The sequence below is a fragment of the Tamandua tetradactyla genome, chromosome 6 (assembly GCF_023851605.1).
Source record: "Tamandua tetradactyla isolate mTamTet1 chromosome 6, mTamTet1.pri, whole genome shotgun sequence".
Classification (NCBI taxonomy): domain Eukaryota; kingdom Metazoa; phylum Chordata; class Mammalia; order Pilosa; family Myrmecophagidae; genus Tamandua; species Tamandua tetradactyla.
Genome location: NC_135332.1, coordinates 21,731,821 through 21,756,259, shown reverse-complemented (window position 1 = coordinate 21,756,259; position 24,439 = coordinate 21,731,821). Strand labels below are relative to the sequence as shown.

The window sequence follows — 24,439 nt, the reverse complement described above, 5'->3', positions numbered from 1 at the left end:
CTCACATGTCAAAATGACCTGAGAGCCAAAAAAGAAGTTTATAGCCCAAGCCGAGTGCACACCTAGGATCTTAGGGCTCCTTATCACAGAATAAGAGGTAAATATGAGAGCAGGATGGCCAGTCTCTTTGGTGAGCTCTGACTCAGTCTGCACTTGGACTGTGCCCAATAGCTATCGTCTGCACTGCTACAGGAGGCAGGGCAGGGCAGCAGAGCAGAGAGGGAGCCTGGAGTCAAACTGCCCTTACTGGCAACTGTTCTAAGCTTCAGTTTCCTTATCTATAAAAGTGGGGAGTAGCCATATTTTGCCATGTAGCTTTGTTAAAATGACTAAATGAGATGATAATTAAGAAGTGCCTAAGTGCCTTAGTCGGCAACTAAGATACAATGGACCATTTCCAAAAGTATGAACTGTTTAATTTCCCTTCCCAGCACCTTATTCCCTTATTAAAAAAAAAGAAGAAGAACTTTATGTTTCAATCAGGATGTGCAGGGGTTTAGACACTAAGCTACGAATGAACACAGTACCATCCTCTCCCAGCCCTGCCAGTGGGCCTATGCTCCTCTCCCTGCCACTGCTGCCTCAGGAAGTTCTCAGGTCACCAGCCCCACCATGCTGCTCTCCTAGAGCAGAATCCAAATGTGAACTAAAGTGCAGCAGGCTGGTTTCAAAAAGGAGGCCCCTGCCAAGAAGGCAGACACTGAGCTCAGCTGGGACCATCGACTCACTACAGCCATGTGCCCCTTGCTTGGAAAGGAGGAGACACAAACACAACTGGAAACTTACCTCAACTGGGGGTGTCTCTCCCAGCAACAGGTTATTAAAAATGGTGGCATAATCACCATTTAAATTCATCAGTTCCTCATGGGTACCTCTTTCTATAATACAGCCCTCTTTCATGAAGATCACTTCATCACAATCGACCAGGTACTGGAGACAAAGGTGGGGACTTTGATTAACACTGTTAATATTTATGCAAAAACATTCAAATACCTACACCTTAGTTCAGTGGCGCTCAATCAGGGCGGCAGTTTAGCCTCCCAGGGGATACTTAGCAACATTTGGAGACATTTTTTATTTTCACAAAACAGGAGTGGGGGTGTGCTGCTGGCATCAAGTGGGCAGAGGCCAGGGGAAGCCACTAATCACCCTACAACGCAAAGGGCAGCCCCACCCCCAACAGTTGTCCAATCAAAATGTCAATAGTCCCAAGACTGAGAAACCCTGCTTTAGTTTATAGGGCCTTGTGACATTAGTTCAAAGAGCAGTTGCTCCAGTATTTGATATGAATCTGCTGATCAGGCCACAGAGGCCTTACATCAAACTCCATGTTTTCTCACTGAATTAACAAGTGCACGTAACTACAGACTTTCTGTGGCAGAATGGGGGGTTAGCCCCCCAAACTTGAAAACATATGCAAAGCAGATGGCAGCATCCTTGAGCTGCTCTCCACAGTGGATGCATGTCATGGAATGACAAAGGGAGAACAGTTTGTTTTTGTAACAGTTTCCATTTGCATATAGATGTTAACACTATGCTTTCCAAACAATCTCATACCCAAACTCCATTTTCAGCCTCCTCTTCTCAGCCCTTTTACTTGCTATTTTATATGCAGAAGATAATATGCTCCAAGGATCTCTGATTCAGATGGCCACCTGGTACACTGGGACAATGAGCTTTATTGGGACAATGAGCTTTATTGGGACAATGAGCCAGATGCTATTTGCTGAGGAAATGAAATTCCTGCTTCCAGGAACCTCGAGGAGCCCCAAGAAGGTACCTGCACCAAGCCCACCTTCCTGTTCTGATCCTGCAAGCCATGAGGGCAGGCTGGGAAGAAAGCACCATACCTGTAACTGGTGGGTAACAAACAGAACCGTCTTGGACTTGAGGTGCTTCTGGATAGCACTGTTGAAGATGTGGTTGCCCACGTGGGCATCTAAGGCACTGAGGGAGTCATCCAGGATATAGATGTTCCTGTCGCTGTACAAGGCCCGGGCAAGGCTGATCCTCTGGCGCTGCCCACCACTCAGGTTGGCTCCCCACTCGCCAATCTACAGGAGCCCAGAAAGCACAGTGAAGCCCCTGGCTCCTGTCCAGAACCGTGCGTGGTGGCAACCCTGATCATCTCTTCCCGCTCCCACCCGAAACCAGCTCCTTTTCTTGGCTTCCCCAGGGTGAACTGTCATTATGGCCCTCCCAGGGCCCAGGCCAAGACGGGAGGAGTCAGGCAGATTCCTCTTCCCTCACAGCTATCTGATTACACATGAATCCTACATCCAGCCTTGCCACTGCTCACTGGCAATCCATTCTCCACATGGCAGAAAGATCTACCCTAAACACAAGGCTGACCATGTCCCTACCCTTGTTCAAAACCTTTCAAGAGCCTTTTAACGTCTAAAGAATGGAACTGAAACACCCGAACTCGGCACAAGAAGAAATTCCCTGGCCACCTGGCCTTCCCAGTAGCCCTCTCAGCCTACACTGTATAACCCCCTATACATCTGGGGATCTACATCTGGGAATTATGTGTACATTACGGAAAACACACAACTACTGTGGTGCCTTTTTCTGGATTGTGTCTGCTCTGTTCCTCTGTGAAACCTCTCCCAATCTCTTCTCCACTAGCACCCAAATGAAAGGGGACTCTTTCATCACATTATTTTGTACCAATTTTTTTGAGTGTCTCGTCCCCTGGACTGTAAGCTTCTTGATGGTGCAGATTAATGTCCTTTTTCTTTATATTACCAGGGCATGGAGCCAGTACCTGAAAGATGTTTACTAAACCAATAAATGAAGAGCTCAATTGTCAAACGGTAACTTCGTTCTACATTTTAAAACAACCAACAAACTTGTCCTTAAAAATTATTCAATTAAGTCAGTGGTCTTCAAAATTTGAGCATCAGAATTTTCTGCAGAGCTTGTTAAAACAGACTGTTGGGCCCCACTACAAGAATTTCTGATTCAGTAGGTCTGGATTGGGGCCTAAGAACTGGCATTTCTAACAAGTTCTGGGTGCTGCCGCCGCTGCCAAGATTTGAGAACCTCTACCCTAACCGGATCATTCACCAGATTTGGTACAAGGGATTTAACTGAAGTCAGCAGAATAAAAGTGCAGCCCCAGAGACCTCTAGGGCAGCTCATGAGAGAAAGGCTTCAACACTGGATAGCACAAACTCGTTTCAGAGTGACGCTCTGGAAACTACCCCAGGGTAGAGAACAAAGAGAGACAGCACAGATTTAAGACCTCATCCTTTCTGGTGGCCACACAAAGGGCTCCCTAAAGATTATCTGGGTGAGAAGTAGGCAAAATGAAACTCAGGGAGGAAGCTCAACATGCACATGCTTGACCTGGCGGTTAAAAATGAATAAAGTAAAAAGATATTAACTCTGATGCAACAATGGGAATTTATTTTAAACTCCCATGATATATGTAATCCTTATAGGCTTAAAACAACTAGTGCTCCTACCCTAAGGAACAGATGTTTTCCTAACTTAAAGTCCCAAGGAAAGCAAAACTGCCTGTACAGGTTCACCTCCTAAGCATCCATGAACTTTTGGAGCGGCTCTGGCACAGCCCTGCTACCCATCCCCCAGAGCCCTCTCTGCTAAACATACTGCTCCACTGAGGGCAGAAGGCCTGTACCTCAGTCAGGTCGCTGTTGGGAAGAATGGCTAGGTCAGGCCTCAGGCAGCAGCTGTTCAGCACAGAGTTGTATCTGAAAGACACACAGAGATCCAGTGTCAGGGACACCGGAACAGAACGTGCGAACTTGGGCTGCCTGGTGTCTTATGCAGCCAAGATGGAAAGCATGACAGAAACCAAACATTCCTTGCCTTTCTTCATCAAATTCCTTTCCAAAGAGGATGTTGTCTCTCAGAATGGCATTGCGGATCCAGACCTGCTGGGCCACATAGGCAAAGGTTCCACTCACTGCAATGCTGCCTTCCAAAAGGGTCATCTACGGAGAGACACACCCACCATTCAATGGCATCATAACTCAAAACCATTACCTGGAGCCAACAAAACCTGCTATATTCCACAATGGAATCTAAAAAGTTTTGGCAATTCCTTTGGATGCTTTTTGAACCCAAATCCAGATCTCTCCTTTGTTCCAAAGGAGTTGTCATGGCCACAAAAACCAAAGTTCTCCTTGAGCAAGTGTTCTGGGAGCCCAGCACAACCTCCCTGGCTTAAATGAACAAATACTTCATTCAGTAGCCCATTTGTGACTTTACATCATTTCTTCCTAATTGCAAACTATTTTAACTAAGCAAAATGCAAACAGGAAGGTCCTTCAGAACTCTCCTGGAGAGGATACTGTAAGGATTTAGAGCAAGTCACTGCCTAAAGATAAGGGTAGGCCAACTCATCCACAGAATGCTGTTGGCTAGATCAGTGGCTTTGCAAAAAGAGGATCAAAGGGAAAAAGAAATTGCCAACTTAGATATCAACTTGTATTCTATAGTCTTCATATAGTAATGGTGGCCCTTCCTCTCCAACATGAAAGCCCTGCATGATGAGTCATGTGCTTTGAACTGTATTTTCAGTCACAGTGATTGATACATCCATGTAACTGATAGAGCCATTGATATAAGTATCCATTTTTATCTTCTTTCATGGTTTCTTTTGGGATTGAGAGTATATATTTGTCTTGGGTTAGGGATATGATCTATATAGCTTTGAAACAAAGTTTTCTTAACCAGCCATTGGCTGCAAATACAAGCCCACCATCTTCTCACACACCACAACACACAGTACACACACAGGGAGACCTGCTGTAGACCCTAACACAGCAGTACCTAACCACCTTCAAACAGGTAAGCACTCTGATAATACACTTCAAAGCATTCAAAAACTCAGAGGCTCTGCCCCAATCAAGACAGGAAAGTGAGAACCTTCAGAGTTTTCCAAGCCCGCCCCGCCCCCCAAAACTTTAAGCAACTAATAAGAAGTCACAGAAACATCTTTCTAAAAGTTCCATAAAAAAGTGGTGAGTGCTAAATCAAGAAAAATGTGCCTGGCTGACCTTTCCTTCATCCTCTCTGGTCTATATGCCCAGTGTGGGTCTCTGGTTCCAGCTCCAGAGGGAAGAGAGCAAGCCTCAAGAATACATTGGGAGCACGCATGCTGGGAACAGCCTGACTGGAGGCAGCCCAAGAGACTGAACCTGGAGTCTTTCCATTCCAGAATCTGCCGTGGGTAGAAGGTAGCTCACAGATCACTCATATAGAATGCTGTGAGAGATGAGTGCACAGGTAAACCTGGAAAAGGTATTTCCTTTTTTATGTTAGCTCCTGGCAATTAAGGAAAGCTCTTTCCTAACACTAGCTAGATATAAGCCTAAGGAGCAGACTCCTCGTAGTCTAAATTCCAGCTTTAACACATTATAATATCTGGATTTCAAAAAAAGACTGCAAAACATACAAAAAAACAGGAAGCAGTAGCCCAGACAAAGAAGAAGGTTACGGTATTAGAAACCATTATTCAGGAAGATCAGACCTGGGACAAACCAAAAAATTGTTTTTTCAAAAGGGCCCTAAACATGCTAAAAGAACTAAAGGAAACATGGACACAGAACTAAAGGAAATCATAAAAAAGAAAGATGAACACAAAAAGAATATCAATAGAGAGATGGAAATTATGAAAAGGAATGAAAGAGAGTTGAAGACCACAGTAACAATAATTAAAAATGCCCTAGAGGGGTTCAGGAGCTGACAGAAAAGAAAATCAGGGAACTAGAAGATAAGATCATTGAAACCATTTAGACTAAGTAGCAGAAAGAATGAAGAAAAAAGAACAGAGGCCAAAGAACTTACGGGATACCAATAAGCATACCAACATACACACTGTCAGAGTGCTAAGAGGAATAGAAAAAGAGAGAGGGGCAGAGAGAATATTCAAAGTAATAATGGTTGAACATTTCCCAAATTTAACGGAAGACATGAATATACACATGCAAGAAGCTCAACAAACTCCTAATAGAATAAATCCAAATAGACCCACACCGTGACAGATTGTAATCAAACTGCTTATTGCCAAAGATAAAGAGAATTCTGAAAACTGCAAGAAAGAACCATATGTCACATACAAGGGAGCCTCAATAAGATTAAGAGTTCTTATTGGAAACTATGTAGGTAAGAAAGTGGAAAGACATGTACAGTCTTTAAAACAAAAAAAAGTGCCAACCAAAAATTCCAGTAAAATGTCTTTCAAAAATGAGGGAGAGATTAAGACATTCCCAGATGAACAAAACTGAGAGGGTCTGTCACCAGTGGACCAGGTCCTATAAGAGATATAAAAAGAGTTCTGCAGGCTGAAAGGAAAAGACAGTAGACAACAGATCAAAGCTGCATGAAGAAATAAAGATCTCTCTAGTAAGGGTAACAATGTAAGTAAAAATAAATGCCAGTACTATTATGTTTTCAGTTGGTAATGCCACTTCTTACTTCCTATAGGATCTAAAAGGCCAATGAATAAAACATAATAAATCAGTGATTGTGGATACATAATGCATAAACATGTAATGGTAACTAGAAACACATAAAGGTGGAGGAACACAGAGATACAGAAATATAGCTTGTGTATCCTACTGAAGTTGGTATCAAAGCAAAAGAGATTGGTATAAATTTAGGATGTTAAATTTCAGCCCCATGTAACTACAAAGAAAAACATCAGGAAAAATATGAGTTCACAGAGAAAGAAATTAGAGTGCATGTTGCAGGGTGGGGCCAGAGGGAATTGCAATGGGGGTGGGGTTTCTGTTCAGGGAGATGGGAAAGTTTTAGTAATGGAAGTTCTGAGGGTATCACAATATTGTGAGTGTGACTAATCCCACTGAATGGTATGCTTCAAGTGATTGAGATGAGAAAGTTCATGTTGTACAAATGTCTCCACAATTTAAAAGAAATGGGGGTTGTTTACATTTGTAAGTGTCCGCAAGTTTGAAAATTCTTTCAAAATAAAAAGTAAAAACACAATGTAAGAAAGGTTTATTTGGTCTGGAACTGAAATTTTCTGTAGTGTATAATCTAATTCAACCTATCTATATAGCTCATTTGAACAACTGAAACACGGGAAGTACTGAATAAGAAAAAGGTCCTTCAATCCTGCATAGAAACATATGCCTGGAAACATCCTAGAGTATGTTAAGTAGATAATCAAAACGTATTGGCAACTTCTGGAGAAGATGGCGGCTTAGTAAGGCACACGGATCTTAGTTCCTCCTCCAGAACAACTACTAAAGAACTAGAAACAGTACAGAACAGCTCCCGGAGCCATGACAGTGACCAGACACACAGCGTACCCCATTCTGGACCGGCTGGACCGGCTAAGAGACTCCGCTGCGGTGAGGTCCCCGAGAGGCGCGCGCTTCCCCGGGCCGCGGCGGCTGGCGTCCAGAGCCCCTCCCTCCCTCTTTCCTGGGCCAGCTGGGAACTTTGGATTGGTGGTTCTCCAAGCCGTGGCAGCTGGCGCCCCTCCCCCACGCACAGCTTCCCGGGCCAGCTGGGAACCTCAGAGCAGCAGTTCCCAAAGCCGCGATGGCCAGTGACCGGAGCCTCTTCCACACACGTGGCTTCCCGGGCCGGCTGGGAACCTCGGAACAGCGGTTATCCAAGCCGTGGCGGCCCTCCCACACGCGGCTTCACCGGCCGGCTGGGAGCTTTGGATCAGCGAATCCCCAAGCCGCGGCGGTCAACGCCGCTCCCCCATGTGCAGCTTCCCAGGCAGGCTGGGAGCCTTGGAACAGCGGTTCCCCAAGACACGGTGGCCGGTGACCACAGCCCCTTCCACACACGCAGCTTCCTGGGCCGGCTGGGAGGCTCAGAACAGCGATTCCCCAAGCCACGGTGGCTGGCGACCCTCCCCCACAGGTGACTTCCCGGAGGGAAGGGAAAGAGTCTCCAACAGTAGTAGAGACTGAGCCCAACCTAACACCAATAGTGGCATTAATGAACAACTTCTGACTACTAAAAATAGGCCCTCAGCTCAGGTGAAACTGATCAAGGCGGAAGTCGCCAATTGGGGTAACTGAAAAAGAGGAAAGGGGGCGAAACAGAGCCTTCTGTGGCTGTTTCTGCAGAGGTTTCGCTGCCTCTTGGCTCAGCGCTGGGATTACACAGGTGGCAACTGCCCCGAACACAGAAACAGGCTGTTTTCAGGGCTCTCTACCACCTGAACCTTCCCTTCGGGAGGGGTGAAATGCAACTCAGGTGGAATCCCTCTCTCAAGGAATTCAGATCCCAGGACTTCACAATTTGAAGCCATTAAAACCAACCTACAACCTTTCCTCTGTCTCCACCACACACCCAGCAGCGAGAGTCTTCCAAAGTTAAAGGAGCCACAACATCTTTTGCTGGTGGGACCTGCAGACAGACAAGCACCACGTACTGGGCAGGATAAGAAAAACAGAGCCCAGACACTTCACAGGAAAGTCTTTGAATCTGCTGGGTCCCACACTCAGGGAAATCTGATTAAATGCCCAGACGCCAGCAAAAAATAACGAATCACACCAGGAAAATTGAAGATATGGCCCAGTCAAAGGAACAAACCAATAGCTCAAATGAGATACAGGAGCTGAGACAACTAATTCTGAATATATGAACAGAAATGGAAAACCTCTTCAAAAACCAAATCAATAAATCGAGGGAGGACATGAAGAAGGCATGGGATCAACAAAAAGAAGAAATGGAAAGTCTGAAAAAACAAATCACAGAATTTATGGGATTGAAAGACACAGTAGAAGAGATGAAAAAAACAATGGAAACCTACAATGGTAGATTTAAACAGACAGAGGCTAGATTTAGTGAACTAGAGGAACATCTGAAATCCAAAAAGAAACAGAAACTATAGGGAAAAGAATGGAAAAATTTGAGCAGGGGCTCAGGGAATTGAATGATAATATGAAGCGCACAAATATACGTGTTGTGGGTGTCCCAGAAGGAGAAGAGAAGGGAAAAGGAGGAGAAAAACTAATGGAAGAAATTTTCACTGAAAATTTCCCAACTCTTATGAAAGACCTAAAATTACAGATCCAAGAAGTGCAGCGCACCCCAAAGAGAATAGACCCAAATAGGCATTCTCCAAGACACTTCCTAGTTAGAATGTCAGAGGTCAAAGAGAAAGAGAGGATCTTGAAAGCAGCAAGAGAAAAACAATCCATCACATACAAGGGAAACCCAATAAGACTATGTATAGATTTTTCAACAGAAACCATGGAAGCTAGAAGACAGTGGGATGATATATTTAAATTACTAAAAGAGAAAAACTGCCAACCAAGACTCCTATATCCAGCAAAATTGTCCTTCAAAAATGAGGGAGAAATTAAAACATTTTCAGACAAAAAGTCACTGAGAGAATTTGTGACCAAGAGACCGGCTCTGCAAGAAATACTAAAGGGAGCACTCGAGTCAGATACAAAAAGACAGAAGAGAGAGGTATGGAGAAGAGTGTAGAAAAAAGGAAAATCAGATATGATGTACATAATACAAAAGGCAAAATGGTAGAGGAAAGTATTACCCAAACAGTAATAACACTAAATGTTAATGGACTGAATTCCCCAATCAAAAGACATAGACTGGCAGAATGGATAAAAAAAACAGGATTCTTCTATATGCTGTCTACAGGACACATATCTTAGACGCAAAGATAAACACAGGTTGAAAGTGAAAGGTTGGGAAAAGATATTTCATGCAAATAACAACCAGAAAAGAGCAGGAGTAGCTATACTAATATCCAACAAATTAGACTTCAAATGTAAAACAGTTAAAAGAGACAAAGAAGGATACTATCTACTAATAAAAGGAACAATTTAACAAGAAGACATAACAATCATAAATATTTACGCACCGAATCAGAATGCCCCCAAATACGTGAGGCATACACTGCAATCACTGAAAAGGGAAATAGACACATCTACCATAATAGTTGGAGATTTCAATTCGCCACTCTCATCAATGGACAGAACATCTAGACAGAGGATCAATAAAGAAACAGAGAATTTGAATATTACAATAAATGAGCTAGACTTAACAGACATTTATAGGACATTACACCCCACAACAGCAGGATAAACCTTTTTCTCAAGTGCTCATGGATCATTCTCAAAGACAGACCATATGCGGGGTCACAAAGCAAGTCTCAACAAATTTAAGAAGATTGAAATCATACGCAACACTTTCTCAGATCATAAAGGAATGAAGTTAGAAATTAATAATAGGCAGAGTGGCAGAAAATTCACAAAGACGTGGAGGCTCGAAAACACACTCTTAAACAACGAGTGTGTCAAGGAAGAAATTACAAGAGAAATTAGTAAATATCTCGAGGCGAATGAAAATGAAAACACAACATATCAAAACCTATGGGACGCAGCAAAGGCAGTGCTAAGAGGGAAATTTATTGCCCTAAACGCCTATATCAGAAAAGAAGAAAAGGCAAAAATTCAGGAATTAACTGTCCACTTGGAAGAACTGGAGAAAAACAGAAAACTAATCCCAAAGCAAGCAAAAGGAAAGAAATAACAAAGATCAGTGCAGAAATAAATGAAATTGAAAACATGAAAACAATAGAGAAAATCAATAAGACCAGAAGTTGGTTTTATGAGAAAATCAATAAGATTGATGGGCCCTTAGCAAGATTGACAAAAAGAAGAGAGGACGCAAATTAATAAGATCAAAAATGGAAGAGGAGACATAACCACTGACCTCACAGAAATAAAGGAGGTAATAACAGGATACTATGAACAACTTTACGCTAATAAATACAACAATGTAGATGAAATGGAAAAGTTCATAGAAAGGCATGAACAACAAACTCTGACTCAAGAAGAAATAGACGACCTCAACCAACCAATCATAAGTAAAGAAATCGAATCAGTCATTCAAAAGCTTCCCAAAAAGAAAAGTCCAGGACCAGACGGCTTCACATGTGAATTCTACCAAACATTCCAGAAGGAATTAGTACCAACTCTGCTCGAACTCTTCAAAAAAAATTGAAGTGGAATGAAAGCTACCTAATTCATTCTATGAAGCCAACATTACCCTCATACCGAAACCAGGCAAAGATATTACAAAAAAAGAAAACTACACCAATCTCTCTAATGAATATAGATGCAAAAATACTCAACAAAATTCTAGCAAATCGAATCCAGCAACACATTAAAAGAATTATACATCATGACCAAGTAGGATTCATCCCCGGTATGCAAGGATGGTTCAACATAAGAAAATCAATTAATGTAATACACCATATCAACAAATCAAAGCAGAAAAATCACATGATCATCTCAATTGATGCAGAGAAGGCATTTGACAAGATTCAACATCCTTTCCTGTTGAAAACACTTCAAAGGATACAAATACAAGGGAACTTCCTTAAAATGATAGAGGGAATATATGAAAAACCCACAGCTAATACCTTCCTCAATGGGGAAAAATTGAAAACTTTCCCCCTAAGATCAGGAACAAGACAAGGATGTCCACTATCACCACTATTATTCAACGTGTTGGAGGTTCTAGCCAGAGCAATTAGACAAGAAAAAGAAATACAAGGCATCAAAATTGGAAAGGAAGAAGCAAAACTATCACTGTTTGCAGACGATATGATACTATACATCGAAAACCCGGAAAAATCCACAACAAAACTACTAGAGCTAATAAATGAGTACAGCAAAGTAGCAGGTTACAAGATCAACATTCAAAAATCTGTAGCATTTCTATACACTAGTAATGAACAAGCTGAGGGGGAAATCAAGAAACGAATTCCATTTACAATTGCAACTGAAAGAATAAAATATTTAGGAATATATTTAACTAAAGAGACAAAAGACCTATACAAAGAAAACTACAAAAAACTGTTAAAAGAAATCACAGAAGACCTAAATAGATGGAAGGGCATACCGTGTTCATGGATTGGAAGACTAAATATAGTTAAGATGTCAATCCTACCTAAATTGATTTACAGATTCAATGCAATACCAATCAAAATCCCAACAACTTATTTTTCAGAAATAGAAAAACCAATAAGCAAATTTATGTGGAAGGGCAGGGTGCTCCGAATTGCTAAAAGTATCCTGAGGAAAAAAAACGAAGCTGGAGGTCTCACACTGCCTGACTTTAAGGCATATTATGAAGCCACAGTGGTAAAAACAGCATGGTACTGGCGTAAAGATAGATATATTGACCAATGGAATTGAATAGAGTGCTCAGATATAGACCCTCTCATCTATGGACATTTGATCTTTGATAAGGCAGTCAAGCCAACTCATCTGGGACAGAACAGTCTCTTCAATAAATGGTGCCTAGAGAACTGGATATCCATATGCAAAATAACGAAAGAGGACCCGTATCTCACACCCTATACAAAAGTTAACTCAAAATGGATCAAAGATCTAAACATTAGGCTTAAGACCATAAAACAGTTAGAGGAAAATGTAGGGAGATATCGTATGAAACTTACAATTGGAGCTGGTTTTACGGACCTTAAGCCTAAAGCAAGAGCACTGAAGAAAGAAAGAAAGAAATGGGAGCTCCTCAAAATCAAACACTTTTGTGCATCAAAGAACTTCATCAGGAAAGTAGAAAGACAGCCTACACAATGGGAGACAATATTTGGAAACGACATATCAGATAAAGGTCTAGTATCCAGAATTTATAAACGGATTGTTCAACTCAACAACAAAAAGACAGCCAACCCAATTACAAAATGGGAAAAAGACTTGAACAGACACCTACCAGAAGAGGAAATACAAATGGCCAAAAGGCACATGAAGAGATGCTCAAAGTCCCTGGTCATTAGAGAAATGCAAATCAAAACCACAATGAGATATCATCTCACACCCACCAGAATGGCCATTATCAACAAAACAGAAAATGACAAGTGCTGGAGAGGATGTGGAGAAAGAGGCACACTTATCCACTGTTGGTGGGAATGCCAAATGGTGCAACCACTGTGGAAGGCAGTTTGGCGGTTCCTCAGAAAACTGAATATAGAATTGCCATACGACCCAGCAATACCATTGCTAGGTATCTACTCAAAGGACTTAAGGGCAAAGACACAAACAGACATTTGCACACCAATGTTTATAGCAGCGTTATTTACAATTGCAAAGAGATGGAAACAGCCAAAATGTCCATCAATAGACGAGTGGCTAAACAAACTGTGGTATATATATACGATGGAATATTATGCAGCTTTAAGACAGAATAAACTTATGAAGCATGTAATGAAGCATGGATGGACCTAGAGAACATTATGCTGAGTGAGACTAGCCAAAAACTAAAGAAAAAATACTGTATGGTCCCACTGATGTATGTGAACTGACATTAGAGAATAAACTTGGAATATGTCATTGGTAACAGGGACCATCAGAAGTCAGAAACAGGGTAAGATAATGGGTAATTGGAGCTGAAGGGATACAGACTGTGCAACAGGACTAGATACAAAAACTCAAAAATGGACAGCACAATACTACCTAATTGTAATGTAATTATGTTAAAAGACTGAATGAAGCTGTATCTGAGCTACAGTTTTTTTGTTTGTTTTTTATATATATTTTTTGTATTTTTTTTCTCTATATTATCATTTTATTTCTTTTTCTGTTGTCTTACTATTTCTTTTTCTAAATCGATGCAAATGTACTAAGAAATGATGATCATACATCTATGTGATGATATTAAGAATTCCTGATTGCATATGTAGAATGGAATGATTTCTAAATGTTGTGTTAATTTCTTTTTTTTTCTTTAATTAACAATAATAAAAAAAACGAAAGGAAAATCTGCAGTGGCCTGGGGTGGCTCAGTTGGTGGTGTCTTCGGCGGCTTCAGTCTCCTCCCTGGGCTCTTCAGTTTTCTCTTCTGGGGCGCCTCACACCCTGCGGGGAGAATAACACCAATGCCTTTTACTCTTGAAAGGAGTAAGAGAATTTTTTTTTATTGTGCTTTTTTAAAATTAATTTATTTATTAATTAATAAATTTAACAACAAACGAACTAAAACATTAATGTGTGATCATTCCGTTCTACATATATATCAGTAATTCACAATATCATCACTTAGTTGCATATTCATCATTTCTTAGAACATTTGCATCAATTCAGAAAAAGAAATAAGACGAAAACAGAGAAAAAAAAAGATTATGCATACCATACCCCTTACCCTTCGCTTTCATTGATCACTAGCATTTCAAACTAAATTTATTTTGACCTTTGTTCCCCCATTATTCATTTTTATTCCATATGTTCTACTCGTCTGTTGACAAGGTAGATAAAAGGGGCATCAGACACAGGGTTTTCACAATCACAGAGTCACATTGTGAAAACTATATCATTATAAAATCATCATCAGGAAACATGGCTACGGAGCACAGCTCTACATTTTCAGGCAGTTCCCTCCAGCCTCTCCATTACATCTGGAGCAAGAGAATTTTTTTAAATTTATTTATTAATTAAAAAAATTAACAAACCAAATAAAATATCAACATATATAATCAGTAATTCACAATATCATCACTTAGTTGCATAGTCATCATTTCTTAGAACATTTGCATCAATTCAGAAAAAGAAATAGAAAGACAATAGAAAAAGAAATAAAATGAACACAGAAAAGAAAAAAAATGATTATACCTACTGTATTAGTTAGGGTTCTCTAGAGAAACAGAATCAACAGGGAACACTTGCAAATATAAAATTTATGAGAGTGTCTCATGTGACCGTAGAAACGCAGAGTCCAAAATCCACAGGGCAGGCTCCGAAGCCGATGACTCCAATGGATGGCCTGGATGAACTCCACAGGAGAGGCTCACCAGCCAAAGCAGGAATGCAACCTGTCTCCTCTGAGTCCTCCTTAAAAGGCTTCCCATGATTGGATTTAGCATCACTAATTGCAGAAGACACTCCCCTTTGGCTGATTACAAATGGAATCAGCTGTGGATGTAGCTGACGTGATCATGACCTAATCCTATGAAATGTCCTCATTGCAACAGACAGACCAGCGCTTGCCCAATCAGATGAACAGGTACCATAACTTGGCCAAGTTGACACCTGTCCCTAACCATGACAGTCCACCCCTTGTCAACTTGGCACATATATATATATATATATATCACCTTGGACCATACTTAATTTCCAAATGAAAACAAATAAGCACACATTTTTTCTTTTACCTGACAATACTCAACTGTCCTGCATATAACTGGAAACACATTAAATCTCTCCAGAATAGCGTGCAAATCCTTGGGCAACATTCATTCTTAAACTTGATATCTTACAACTTAAATAGTATAACACAAACAAAACAGCATTACAGTCCTCGTTTCTGTAACTGATCACGTGGTCGAAGTTCATATTTATCACTACCTTCTTCCACTACCCATTCCATGTTCCCTTTCCCCTCAGCAAGCACTTCAGCTGGCCGTGGTTCTTTGCCTGGTGGGGTGACCCAAACCTTCATTCCTGAAGTCTCAGAGCCATTAGTGGTCCTGCCTGGATTGTGCTGTTGCAGTTTTCCATTGATTTTGATCACAGGGCATGGTAGTACTAATAGACGCCCAGGGGATCTCCTATATTCCAAGAAAACTCTTCTTTACCTCCATTATGTAGTTGCAGTCCTACTTCCTTCTGATAGTCAGGGTCAATTACCCGAGACAATAATGTAATCCCCTTCTTGGTGTGTTGATCCAGAGGCATAAGTAGCCCAAAGTGGCCAGGTGGCAATCTTAACTTCCAGTTCAGTGGTATCACTGTTGTTTCTCCCGGAGAAAGCACACCCCGTTTTGGAACTAAAACCTGTAGACCAGCAGAACTCAGGGTAGCAGGGACAGGAAGCAAAAATTTTCCTAGTGGATCACTAGGAGTAATAGTGAGTGGCACCACACCCATTTCCACCCCTTGGTTCCTGGACCCATGGATCCTGGCTATGGGAGAAACAGCACCATACAGCGGACGCTGATTCAGAGCATACACAGCTTCCTGGAGAACATTACCCCAGCCTTTCAAGTTTTTGCCACCTAGTTGGCACCGTAATTGAGTTTTCAAAAGGCCATTCCACCGTTCTATCAATCCAGCTGCTTCTGGATGATGGGGAACATGGTAAGACCAGAGAATTCCATGAGCATGTGCCCATTCCTGCACTTCATTTGCTGTGAAGTGTGTTCCTTGATCCGAAGCAATGCTATGTGGAATACCATGACGATGGATAAGGCATTCTGTAAGCCCACGGATAGTAGTTTTGGCAGAAGCATTGCGTGCAGGGAAAGCAAACCCATATCCAGAGTATGTGTCTATTCCAGTTAGAACAAATCGCTGCCCCTTCCATGATGGGAGTGGTCCAATGTAATCAACCTGCCACCATGTAGCTGGCTGGTCACCTCGGGGAATGGTGCCATATCGGGGGCTGAGTGTGGGTCTCTGCTGCTGGCAGATTGGGCACTCAGCAGTGGCTGTAGCCAGGTCAGCCTTGGTGAGTGGAAGTCCATGTTGCTGAGCCCATGCATAACCTCCATCCCTACCACCATGACCACTTTGTTCATGAGCCCATTGGGCAACAACAGGAGTTGCTGGGGAAAGAGGCTGACTGGTATCCATAGAACGGGTCATCTTATCCACTTGATTATTAAAATCTTCCTCTGCTGAAGTCACCCTCTGGTGTGCATTCACATGGGACACAAATATCTTCATGTTTTTAGCCCACTCAGAAAGGTCTATCCACATACTTCTTCCCCAGACCTCTTTGTCACCAATTTTCCAATTATGGTCTTTCCAAGTTCCTGACCATCCAGCCAAACCATTAGCAACAGCCCATGAGTCAGTATACAAACGCACCTCTGGCCAGTTTTCCTTCCAAGCAAAATGAACAACCAGGTGCACTGCTCGAAGTTCTGCCCACTGGGAGGATTTCCCCTCACCACTGTCCTTCAAGGACACCCCAGAAAGGGGTTGTAATGCTGCAGCTGTCCACTTTCGGGTGGTACCTGCATATCGTGCTGAACCATCTGTGAACCAGGCCTGAGTTTTCTCTTCGTCAGTCAATTCACTGTAAGGAACTCCCCAAGAGGCCATAGCTCTGGTCTGGGAAAGAGAAGGTAATGTGGCAGCAGGAGTGGAAACCATGGGCATCTGTGCCACTTCTTCATGTAACTTACTTGTGCCTTCAGGACCTGCTCTGGCTCTATCTCGTATATACCATTTCCACTTTACAATAGAGTGCCGCTGTGCATGCCCAACTTTATGGCTTGGTGGGTCAGACAACACCCAACTCATGATAGGCAACTCAGGTCTCATGGTAACTTGGTGGCCCATGGTTAAGCGTTCAGTCTCTACTAAGGCCCAGTAGCAGGCCAAAAGCTGTTTCTCAAAAGGAGAGTAGTTATCTGCAGCAGATGGTAAGGCTTTGCTCCAAAATCCTAAGGGTCTGCGTTGTGATTCTCCTATTGGGGCCTGCCAAAGGCTCCAGACAGCATCTCTATTTGCCACTGACACTTCCAGCACCATTGGATCTGCTGGATCATATGGCCCAAGTGGCAGAGCAGCTTGCACAGCAGCCTGGACCTGTCGCAGAGCCTCCTCTTGTTCAGGTCCCCACTCAAAATTAGCAGCTTTTCTGGTCACTCGATAAATGGGCCGGAGTAGCACACCCAAATGAGGAATATGTTGTCGCCAAAATCCAAAAAGACCAACTAGGCGTTGTGCCTCTTTTTTGGTTGTGGGAGGGGCCAGATGCAGCAATTTATCCTTCACCTTAGAAGGGATATCTCGACATGCCCCACACCACTGGACACCTAGAAATTTTACTGAGGTGGAAGGGCCCTGTATTTTTGTTGGATTTATCTCCCATCCTCTGACACGCAAATGCCTTACCAGTAAATCTAGAGTAGTTGCTACTTCTTGCTCACTAGGTCCAATCAACATGATATCATCAATATAATGGACCAGTGTGATGTCTTGTGGGAGGCAGAAATGATCAAGGTCTCTGCGAACAAGATTATGACATAGGGCTGGAGAGTTGATATACCCCTGAGGTAGGACAGTGAAAGTATATTGCTGACCTTGCCAGCTGAAAGCAAACTGTTTCTGGTGGTCCTTACTAATAGCTATTGAGAAAAAAGCATTTGCCAGATCAATAGCTGCATACCAGGTACCAGGGGATGTATTGATTTGCTCAAGCAATGATACTACATCTGGAACAGCAGCTGCAATTGGAGTTACCACCTGGTTGAGTTTACGATAATCCACTGTCATTCTCCAAGACCCATCTGTTTTCTGCACAGGCCAAATAGGAGAGTTGAACGGGGATGTGGTGGGAATCACCACCCCTGCATCTTTCAAGTCCTTAAGAGTGGCAGTAATCTCTGCAATCCCTCCAGGAATACGGTATTGCTTTTGATTTACTATTTTGCTTGGTAGGGGCAGTTCTAGTGGCTTCCACTTGGCCTTTCCCACCATAATAGCCCTCACTGCACGAGTTAGAGAACCAACGTGGGGATTCTGCCAGTTGCTCAGTATGTCTATGTCAATTATACATTCCGGAACTGGGGAAATAACTACAGGATGGGTCCAGGGGCCCACTGGACCCACTGTGAGACGGACTTGAGATAAAACTCCATTGATCACCTGGCCTCCATAAGCCCCCACTCTGACTGGTGGTCCAGAGTGACGTTTTGGGTCCCCTGGAATTAATGTCACTTCTGAACCAGTGTCTAATAATCCCTGAAATATCTGATCATTTCCTTTTCCCCAATGCACAGTTACCCTGGTAAAAGGCCGTCGGTCTCCTTGGGGAAGACTTAGAGGAAGGTCAACGGTATAAATTTGTGGCAGTGTAACAGGTTTCTTCCCCATAGGGACCTGGCCTCCCCTTCATTCAAGGGGCTCAGGGTCTGTAAACTGTTTCAAGTCTGGAAATTGATTAAGGGGCCGTGACTCTGTGTTTTTGTAATTCAGGTTAGACTTCTGTTCCCTTGACCTAGAACTCTTTTGTTTATACAGCTCCAACAAGAATTTAGTAGACTGCCCTTCTATTGTATTTCTAGGCACCCCATGATTTGCTAGCCAATGCCACAAATCTCTGCGTGTCATATAATTTTGATGCCTCCTTTGAGTTTGTTGTCTATTATAATAGCCGCGTCTACCCTGTCTTTGGTGATTAAGTGCTGCCACCTGGCTTCTGCCAACTCGGGATCCTGTCATCCCCATTGTGTTTAAGGATTCCAGCTCAGTGACAGCAGTTCCTACAGTAATATCTGACCTACAGAGAAGTGCAACCACAGAGCTCTTGAGGGATGATGGTGCTAGTCTCACAAACTTATTTCTCACTGTTCTGGTAAAAGGTGCATCTTCTGGACATTCCTGGGGTGTAAGAGCAGGCTTTGCATGATAAATCCACTCTAACATCCCAATCTCTCTAAGCCTCTGGATCCCCTCATCTACATTATACCAGGGCAGTTCTGGCATTTCAACCTCAGGTAATGTTGGCCACCTTTTGATCCATGTTTCAACCAACCACCCAAACAAGCTGTTAACACCTTTTCTAACTGCTCTAGCTATAACATTGAATGCAGAATCTCTGCTTAGTGGGCCCATATCAATAAATTCAGCCTGATCCAGCCTTATATTCCTCCCACCATTATCCCACACTCTTAAAATCCATTGCCACACATATTCCCCTGATTTCTGTCTATATAAATTGGAAAACTCACACAGTTCTTTTGGAGTATAACGTACCTCCTCATGTGTGATACTTTGTACCTCACCTTTAGGGGCCTGTTGGGACTTTAGTCTAGTTATAGGTCTAGAAGAAATGAGGGGTGGTGGGGGTGGGTCATGAAAAGAATTAGAAATATCTTCCAAGCCATTTGCTTCAGGGCTTTCATTTGCAGTTTCATCTGGTGAAACAGGATTAATAACTCTAGGGCTAATCCCTTCAGGAGGAGGTTGGGTGGCCAATTCCTCAAGGCAGGCTGGAGGTGGGGCGGCTATGTCCTCAGGGCAGACTATTACAGGGTTATCTAAAGAAGGCTCAGCATGGTCTAGGGTTTCAACCTCACCCCCAACATCATTATCAATCCATATGTCACCATCCCATTTTTCAGGGTCCCACTCCTTTCCAATCAATGCCCTCACTTTAATGGCAGACACCATGCAAGACTGAGATTTCAGTTTACGTTGTAAAGTTGCTACTCTAACAATAAGATTCTGAGTCTGATTTTCAGAGATCTCAATTCTACGGCTACAGGAAATAAAATTTTCCTTCAGGATACTCATAGAAACCTCTACATCTTTCAGACGGCACTTAAGCTTCTTGTTTGAAGCCTTAAGCCCATCCCTTTCACCCTTTAATGTAGACAGTGTATCTAACAACAACCAACCAACATCTCTATAACTCTTATTTCTACAAAACTCTGTAAAGGTGTCAAAAACATTATCCCCCAGAGTCTGGCTTCGTACAAGCGAAGCATTAGGAGAATCGAATGATGATATTTTGACTATCTCCTTTGCCAACACAGTCCATGGATTGGGAGTGTCATTCTGATTATGGGAATAAGAGTCCTTAGTGTCTCTGAGCCCAGTCAGAGTAGAAAACCATTCATAAAAACCCATTTCTAAGATTCTGTTCCTTAAGAACCACTCCTGGTACCAAGATGTATTAGTTAGGGTTCTCTAGAGAAACAGAATCAACAGGGAACACTTGCAAATATAAAATTTATGAAAGTGTCTCACGTGACCATAGAAACGCAGAGTCCAAAATCCACAGGGCAGGCTCCGAAGCCGATGACTCCAATGGATGGCCTGGATGAACTCCACAGGAGAGGCTCACCAGCCAAAGCAGGAATGCAACCTGTCTCCTCTGAGTCCTCCTTAAAAGGCCTCCCATGATTGGATTTAGCATCACTAATTGCAGAAGACACTCCCCTTTGGCTGATTACAAATGGAATCAGCTGTGGATGTAGCTGACGTGATCATGACCTAATCCTATGAAATGTCCTCATTGCAACAGACAGGCCAGCGCTTGCCCAATCAGATGAACAGGTACCATAACTTGGCCAAGTTGACACCTGTCCCTAACCATGACACCTACCATGCCCCTTACCCTTCGCTTTTATTGATCATTAGCATTTCAAACTAAATTTACTTTAGCATTTGTTCCCCCTATTATTTATTTTTATTACATATGTTCTACTCATCTGTTGACAAGGTAGATAAAAGTAGCATCAGACACAAGGTTTTCACAATCACACAGTCACACTGTGAAAGCTATATCATTATACAGTCATCAAGTCATCATCAGGAAACATGGCTACTGGAGCACAGCTCTACATTTTCAGGCACTTCCCTCCATCTGCTCGATTACATCTGGAGCAAGAGAATTGTAACTCTTCATTTGAGACAGGAAGTTTACACTGTTCCCAGTCACTTACCCTGAATCCATGTTGAATTTCTCCATATATCTGAACCAAAGCGGCCGCCTCCTCCAGGAAAATCCCCCCTGGGAAACAGAGGAGGAAATATTAATTATGCATTTCCCTGTTTTCGGGCCGCAGCGTTGAATCCTCTTCAAATTTACCTGACTCTCTTCTTCGGGTGGGCATCTCCTTTGTCGCAGATGTTGAAAAAAGCCCCTTGGGGGTAAAACAAACACACAAGACAATTAGTGATTTATGGCGTTTCCCGTGTCTCTTACAACATAGCTCTCTGGTCTCAGCAGGACTAAACCACAACTCGCAAAATCACTACACACCTTGAGTTCTAAAAACAATTCTGCGTGTGCTGGGCTTCCAGGAGCTCTCTGTGTCTGTCCAAAAGGGCCCCATAATGTCCCTGGGGAGACCTCTGTATGTGGTTTGGCATGGAGGAGGTGGGATTTTCAGCCTTACTCACCCACTTGGCAAATGCCCTTGTGCAGGGCAATCTTTTCTAGAAACACTTTACATCAGCTCTTTTCAGCTGTGGTTTCCCATGCAGCCTTTGCTAGAGTAGGAGGGGAGTGGAGGAGAAGATGCTTCTATCCTATAAGTTGAGTCACACCAAGTTAAAGGCCTTAGTCTAACTAGCAACATTATCTAGTTCATTGATTTAGATATCAATTGAGCTGACTAGTTTCAAGGTCATTACCAACATTAAAAAAACAAACAAAACAAAAGGAATTAGAACAGAATAGAAAATAGAGTGTGGAATAGGTTTGCTTTAGAAACTACTTACGTCTATGTAAGTATACAGGTACTGAATATATAAATATATGCACAATATATATATTGTGATAGAAAATGTAGCTCATGGCCCAAGCACTGTATCATCAATACAGAAGCATGAAAAAAAAAATACAGAAGTATGCAAAGGGAACAGAGCCATCTTCTTTCTGGACACTCACTAATGGTATGAACATGGGGCAAGGCATTTTCTCTTTCTCCCTCTTCATTTCCTTATTATAAAAGGAAGAGACACAAGCTGCTGCCCAAGGTCCCTCCCAGTTAAAATTCAATGAGCTTGGATAAAGGGGATGGGGAGGGGCTTGAAAACTAGTAGGATGAGAAGGAAGTCTTCTGGCTACTTTCTAGGAAGGACTCTTGTAGTTTACCTTCCCTTGGCCTTGAATGAGACTGGTTTCCGTATTTTCAAGCCATGCAGCCTTCCCTACACCTTCCCCAGAGACTCTAAAAAGGCCTCTGGCCAGCCCGATGCCCATCAAGAGCAGGAAGAAACAGGCTCAGCTCAGACCTCTCCTCCTCCCTACCCTCTTTTCTTTGAGGCCTGGTGACAGTGATGCATCTGTGCTAGGCCCCTGTAACTCAGCTTTGACTGGGGAACTAATTTCTTAGAGCAAGGCAAAGTATTAGGATAAGTATTCTACCTTTGACTGTTTCCACATTGAAAACTGAGAGGATTGAAATAGATGAGCTCTAGGTTCTCTTCTAGTTTTAAAATTACATTTAAAAAAATTGCCAGGCTAATATTTACCTTGGGGCTCCTTTATCTTCCTCTGATGCTAGTCTACGAGAATAAATCTGTTTTGGAAGCAAACATAATCATGATTATTCATCACAATGACCCTTATCTCCAAACCTTTATTCATTCCTTTTATTTAAGCCTTATCTTCCCAGCTAGATGACAACTTTTTTTTTTTTTCATTTGGCACGTGCAGGCTCTGAGAATTGAACCCGGGTCTCCCACATGTCAGGCGAGAATTCTACCACTGAGCTACCCTTACTGCCAACAACTTTTTTTTTAATAGTGAAAAATAACATATATACAAAAAAGCAATAAATTTCAAAGTACACCTGCAACAAATGATTGTATAACAGATTTTGTTTGTTATGGGTTACAATTTCACAATATTAGGCTTTGACTTCTAGCTACTTTAAGACACTGGAGACTAAAAGAAATGTCAATATAATGATTCAGCAGTCATACTCATTTGTTAAATCCTATCTTCTCGGTTATAACTCCACTTCTCCTTTGATCCTTCTCCCAATCTTTAATGGGTATTTGGGCCATGCCTATTCTAACTTTTTCATGTTGGAAAGGGCTATTGATAATATTGGATAGGGGGATGGAACTAGTTGATGTTCTGGAGAGGCTGGCCCCTCTAGATTTCAGGGCTTATCTGGCCTAGGCACATATCTAGAGGTTGTAGGTTTCTGAAAAGTAATCATAGTGCATGGAACCTTTGTAGAATCTCAGAAGAACCCTTAGGTGTTCTTTAGGGTTGGCAGGAATAGTACTGGTTGGGGTTTGCAAACCATGATAAGTAGCAATATCTAGCTGAAGTTTGCATAAGAGTAGCCTCCAAAGTAGTCTCTCAACTCTATTTGAACTCTCTCAACCACTGATACCTTATTTGCTACACTTCTTTCCCACTTTTGGTCAGGAAGGCACTGTCGATCCCATGGTGCCAGGGCCAGGATCATCGCTGGAAATCATACCCCACGTTGCAAGGGAGACTTTCACCCCTGGATGTCATGTCCCACATAGGGGAGGGTAATGATTTCACTTGCAGAGTTGGGCTTAGAGAGAGTGAGGCCACATCTGAGCAACAGAAGAGGACCCCTGAAAGTAACTCTTAGGCATACCTATAAGTAGGCTAAGCTTCTCCACTGCATAAATTAAGCTTCACAAGAGCAAGCCTCAAGATCAAGGGATTGGCCTATTTATTGTCTTGGGAGTCCCTAATGTTTGAGGCTGTATCAGGGATTTCCTTGGTGGTAAAGTTTAATAGTTCCACATTTTTTCCCTCCCATCCCTCAAGGCACTTTGCCAAAACTTTTTAATTATCTGCTCAATATATTCTGGGATATATTGGGTCATTACATTAAGCTATACAGGATTACAAGCCCTCATTCCCATTCTGGGCTTCCTGTGTTTGGGCTGTTTAAATGATCTATCCAGTCAGGTTGAGTTAGATTATGTGCTACCAAAAATTTAGGTTCTTGACACAATAAACCTCTCTT

General features: G+C 42.4%; 2 protein-coding genes across 2 annotated transcripts in view; both read right to left on the bottom strand.

The window, feature by feature from the left end:
- Positions 1 to 11,731, bottom strand: part of LOC143687262 (ATP-binding cassette sub-family C member 5-like) — an 86,529-nt gene extending 74,798 nt beyond the window's left edge. Inside the window, 4 exon segments of the mRNA XM_077164065.1 lie at positions 787 to 930; positions 1,851 to 2,054; positions 3,647 to 3,719; positions 3,838 to 11,731. Coding sequence (XP_077020180.1) covers positions 787 to 930; positions 1,851 to 2,054; positions 3,647 to 3,719; positions 3,838 to 3,962 — 546 coding nt within the window. The 5' untranslated portion in view covers positions 3,963 to 11,731.
- Positions 11,732 to 13,290: 1,559 nt separating this feature from the next.
- LOC143687258 (uncharacterized) overlaps positions 13,291 to 24,439 on the bottom strand; it is a 100,266-nt gene continuing 89,117 nt past the window's right edge. The window contains exons 11-14 of the mRNA XM_077164062.1: positions 22,950 to 22,996; positions 21,559 to 21,613; positions 21,413 to 21,480; positions 13,291 to 13,874 (exon numbers count right to left, since the gene is read on the bottom strand). Coding sequence (XP_077020177.1) covers positions 13,868 to 13,874; positions 21,413 to 21,480; positions 21,559 to 21,613; positions 22,950 to 22,996 — 177 coding nt within the window. The 3' untranslated portion in view covers positions 13,291 to 13,867. The remainder of the gene's footprint in view (positions 13,875 to 21,412; positions 21,481 to 21,558; positions 21,614 to 22,949; positions 22,997 to 24,439) is intronic.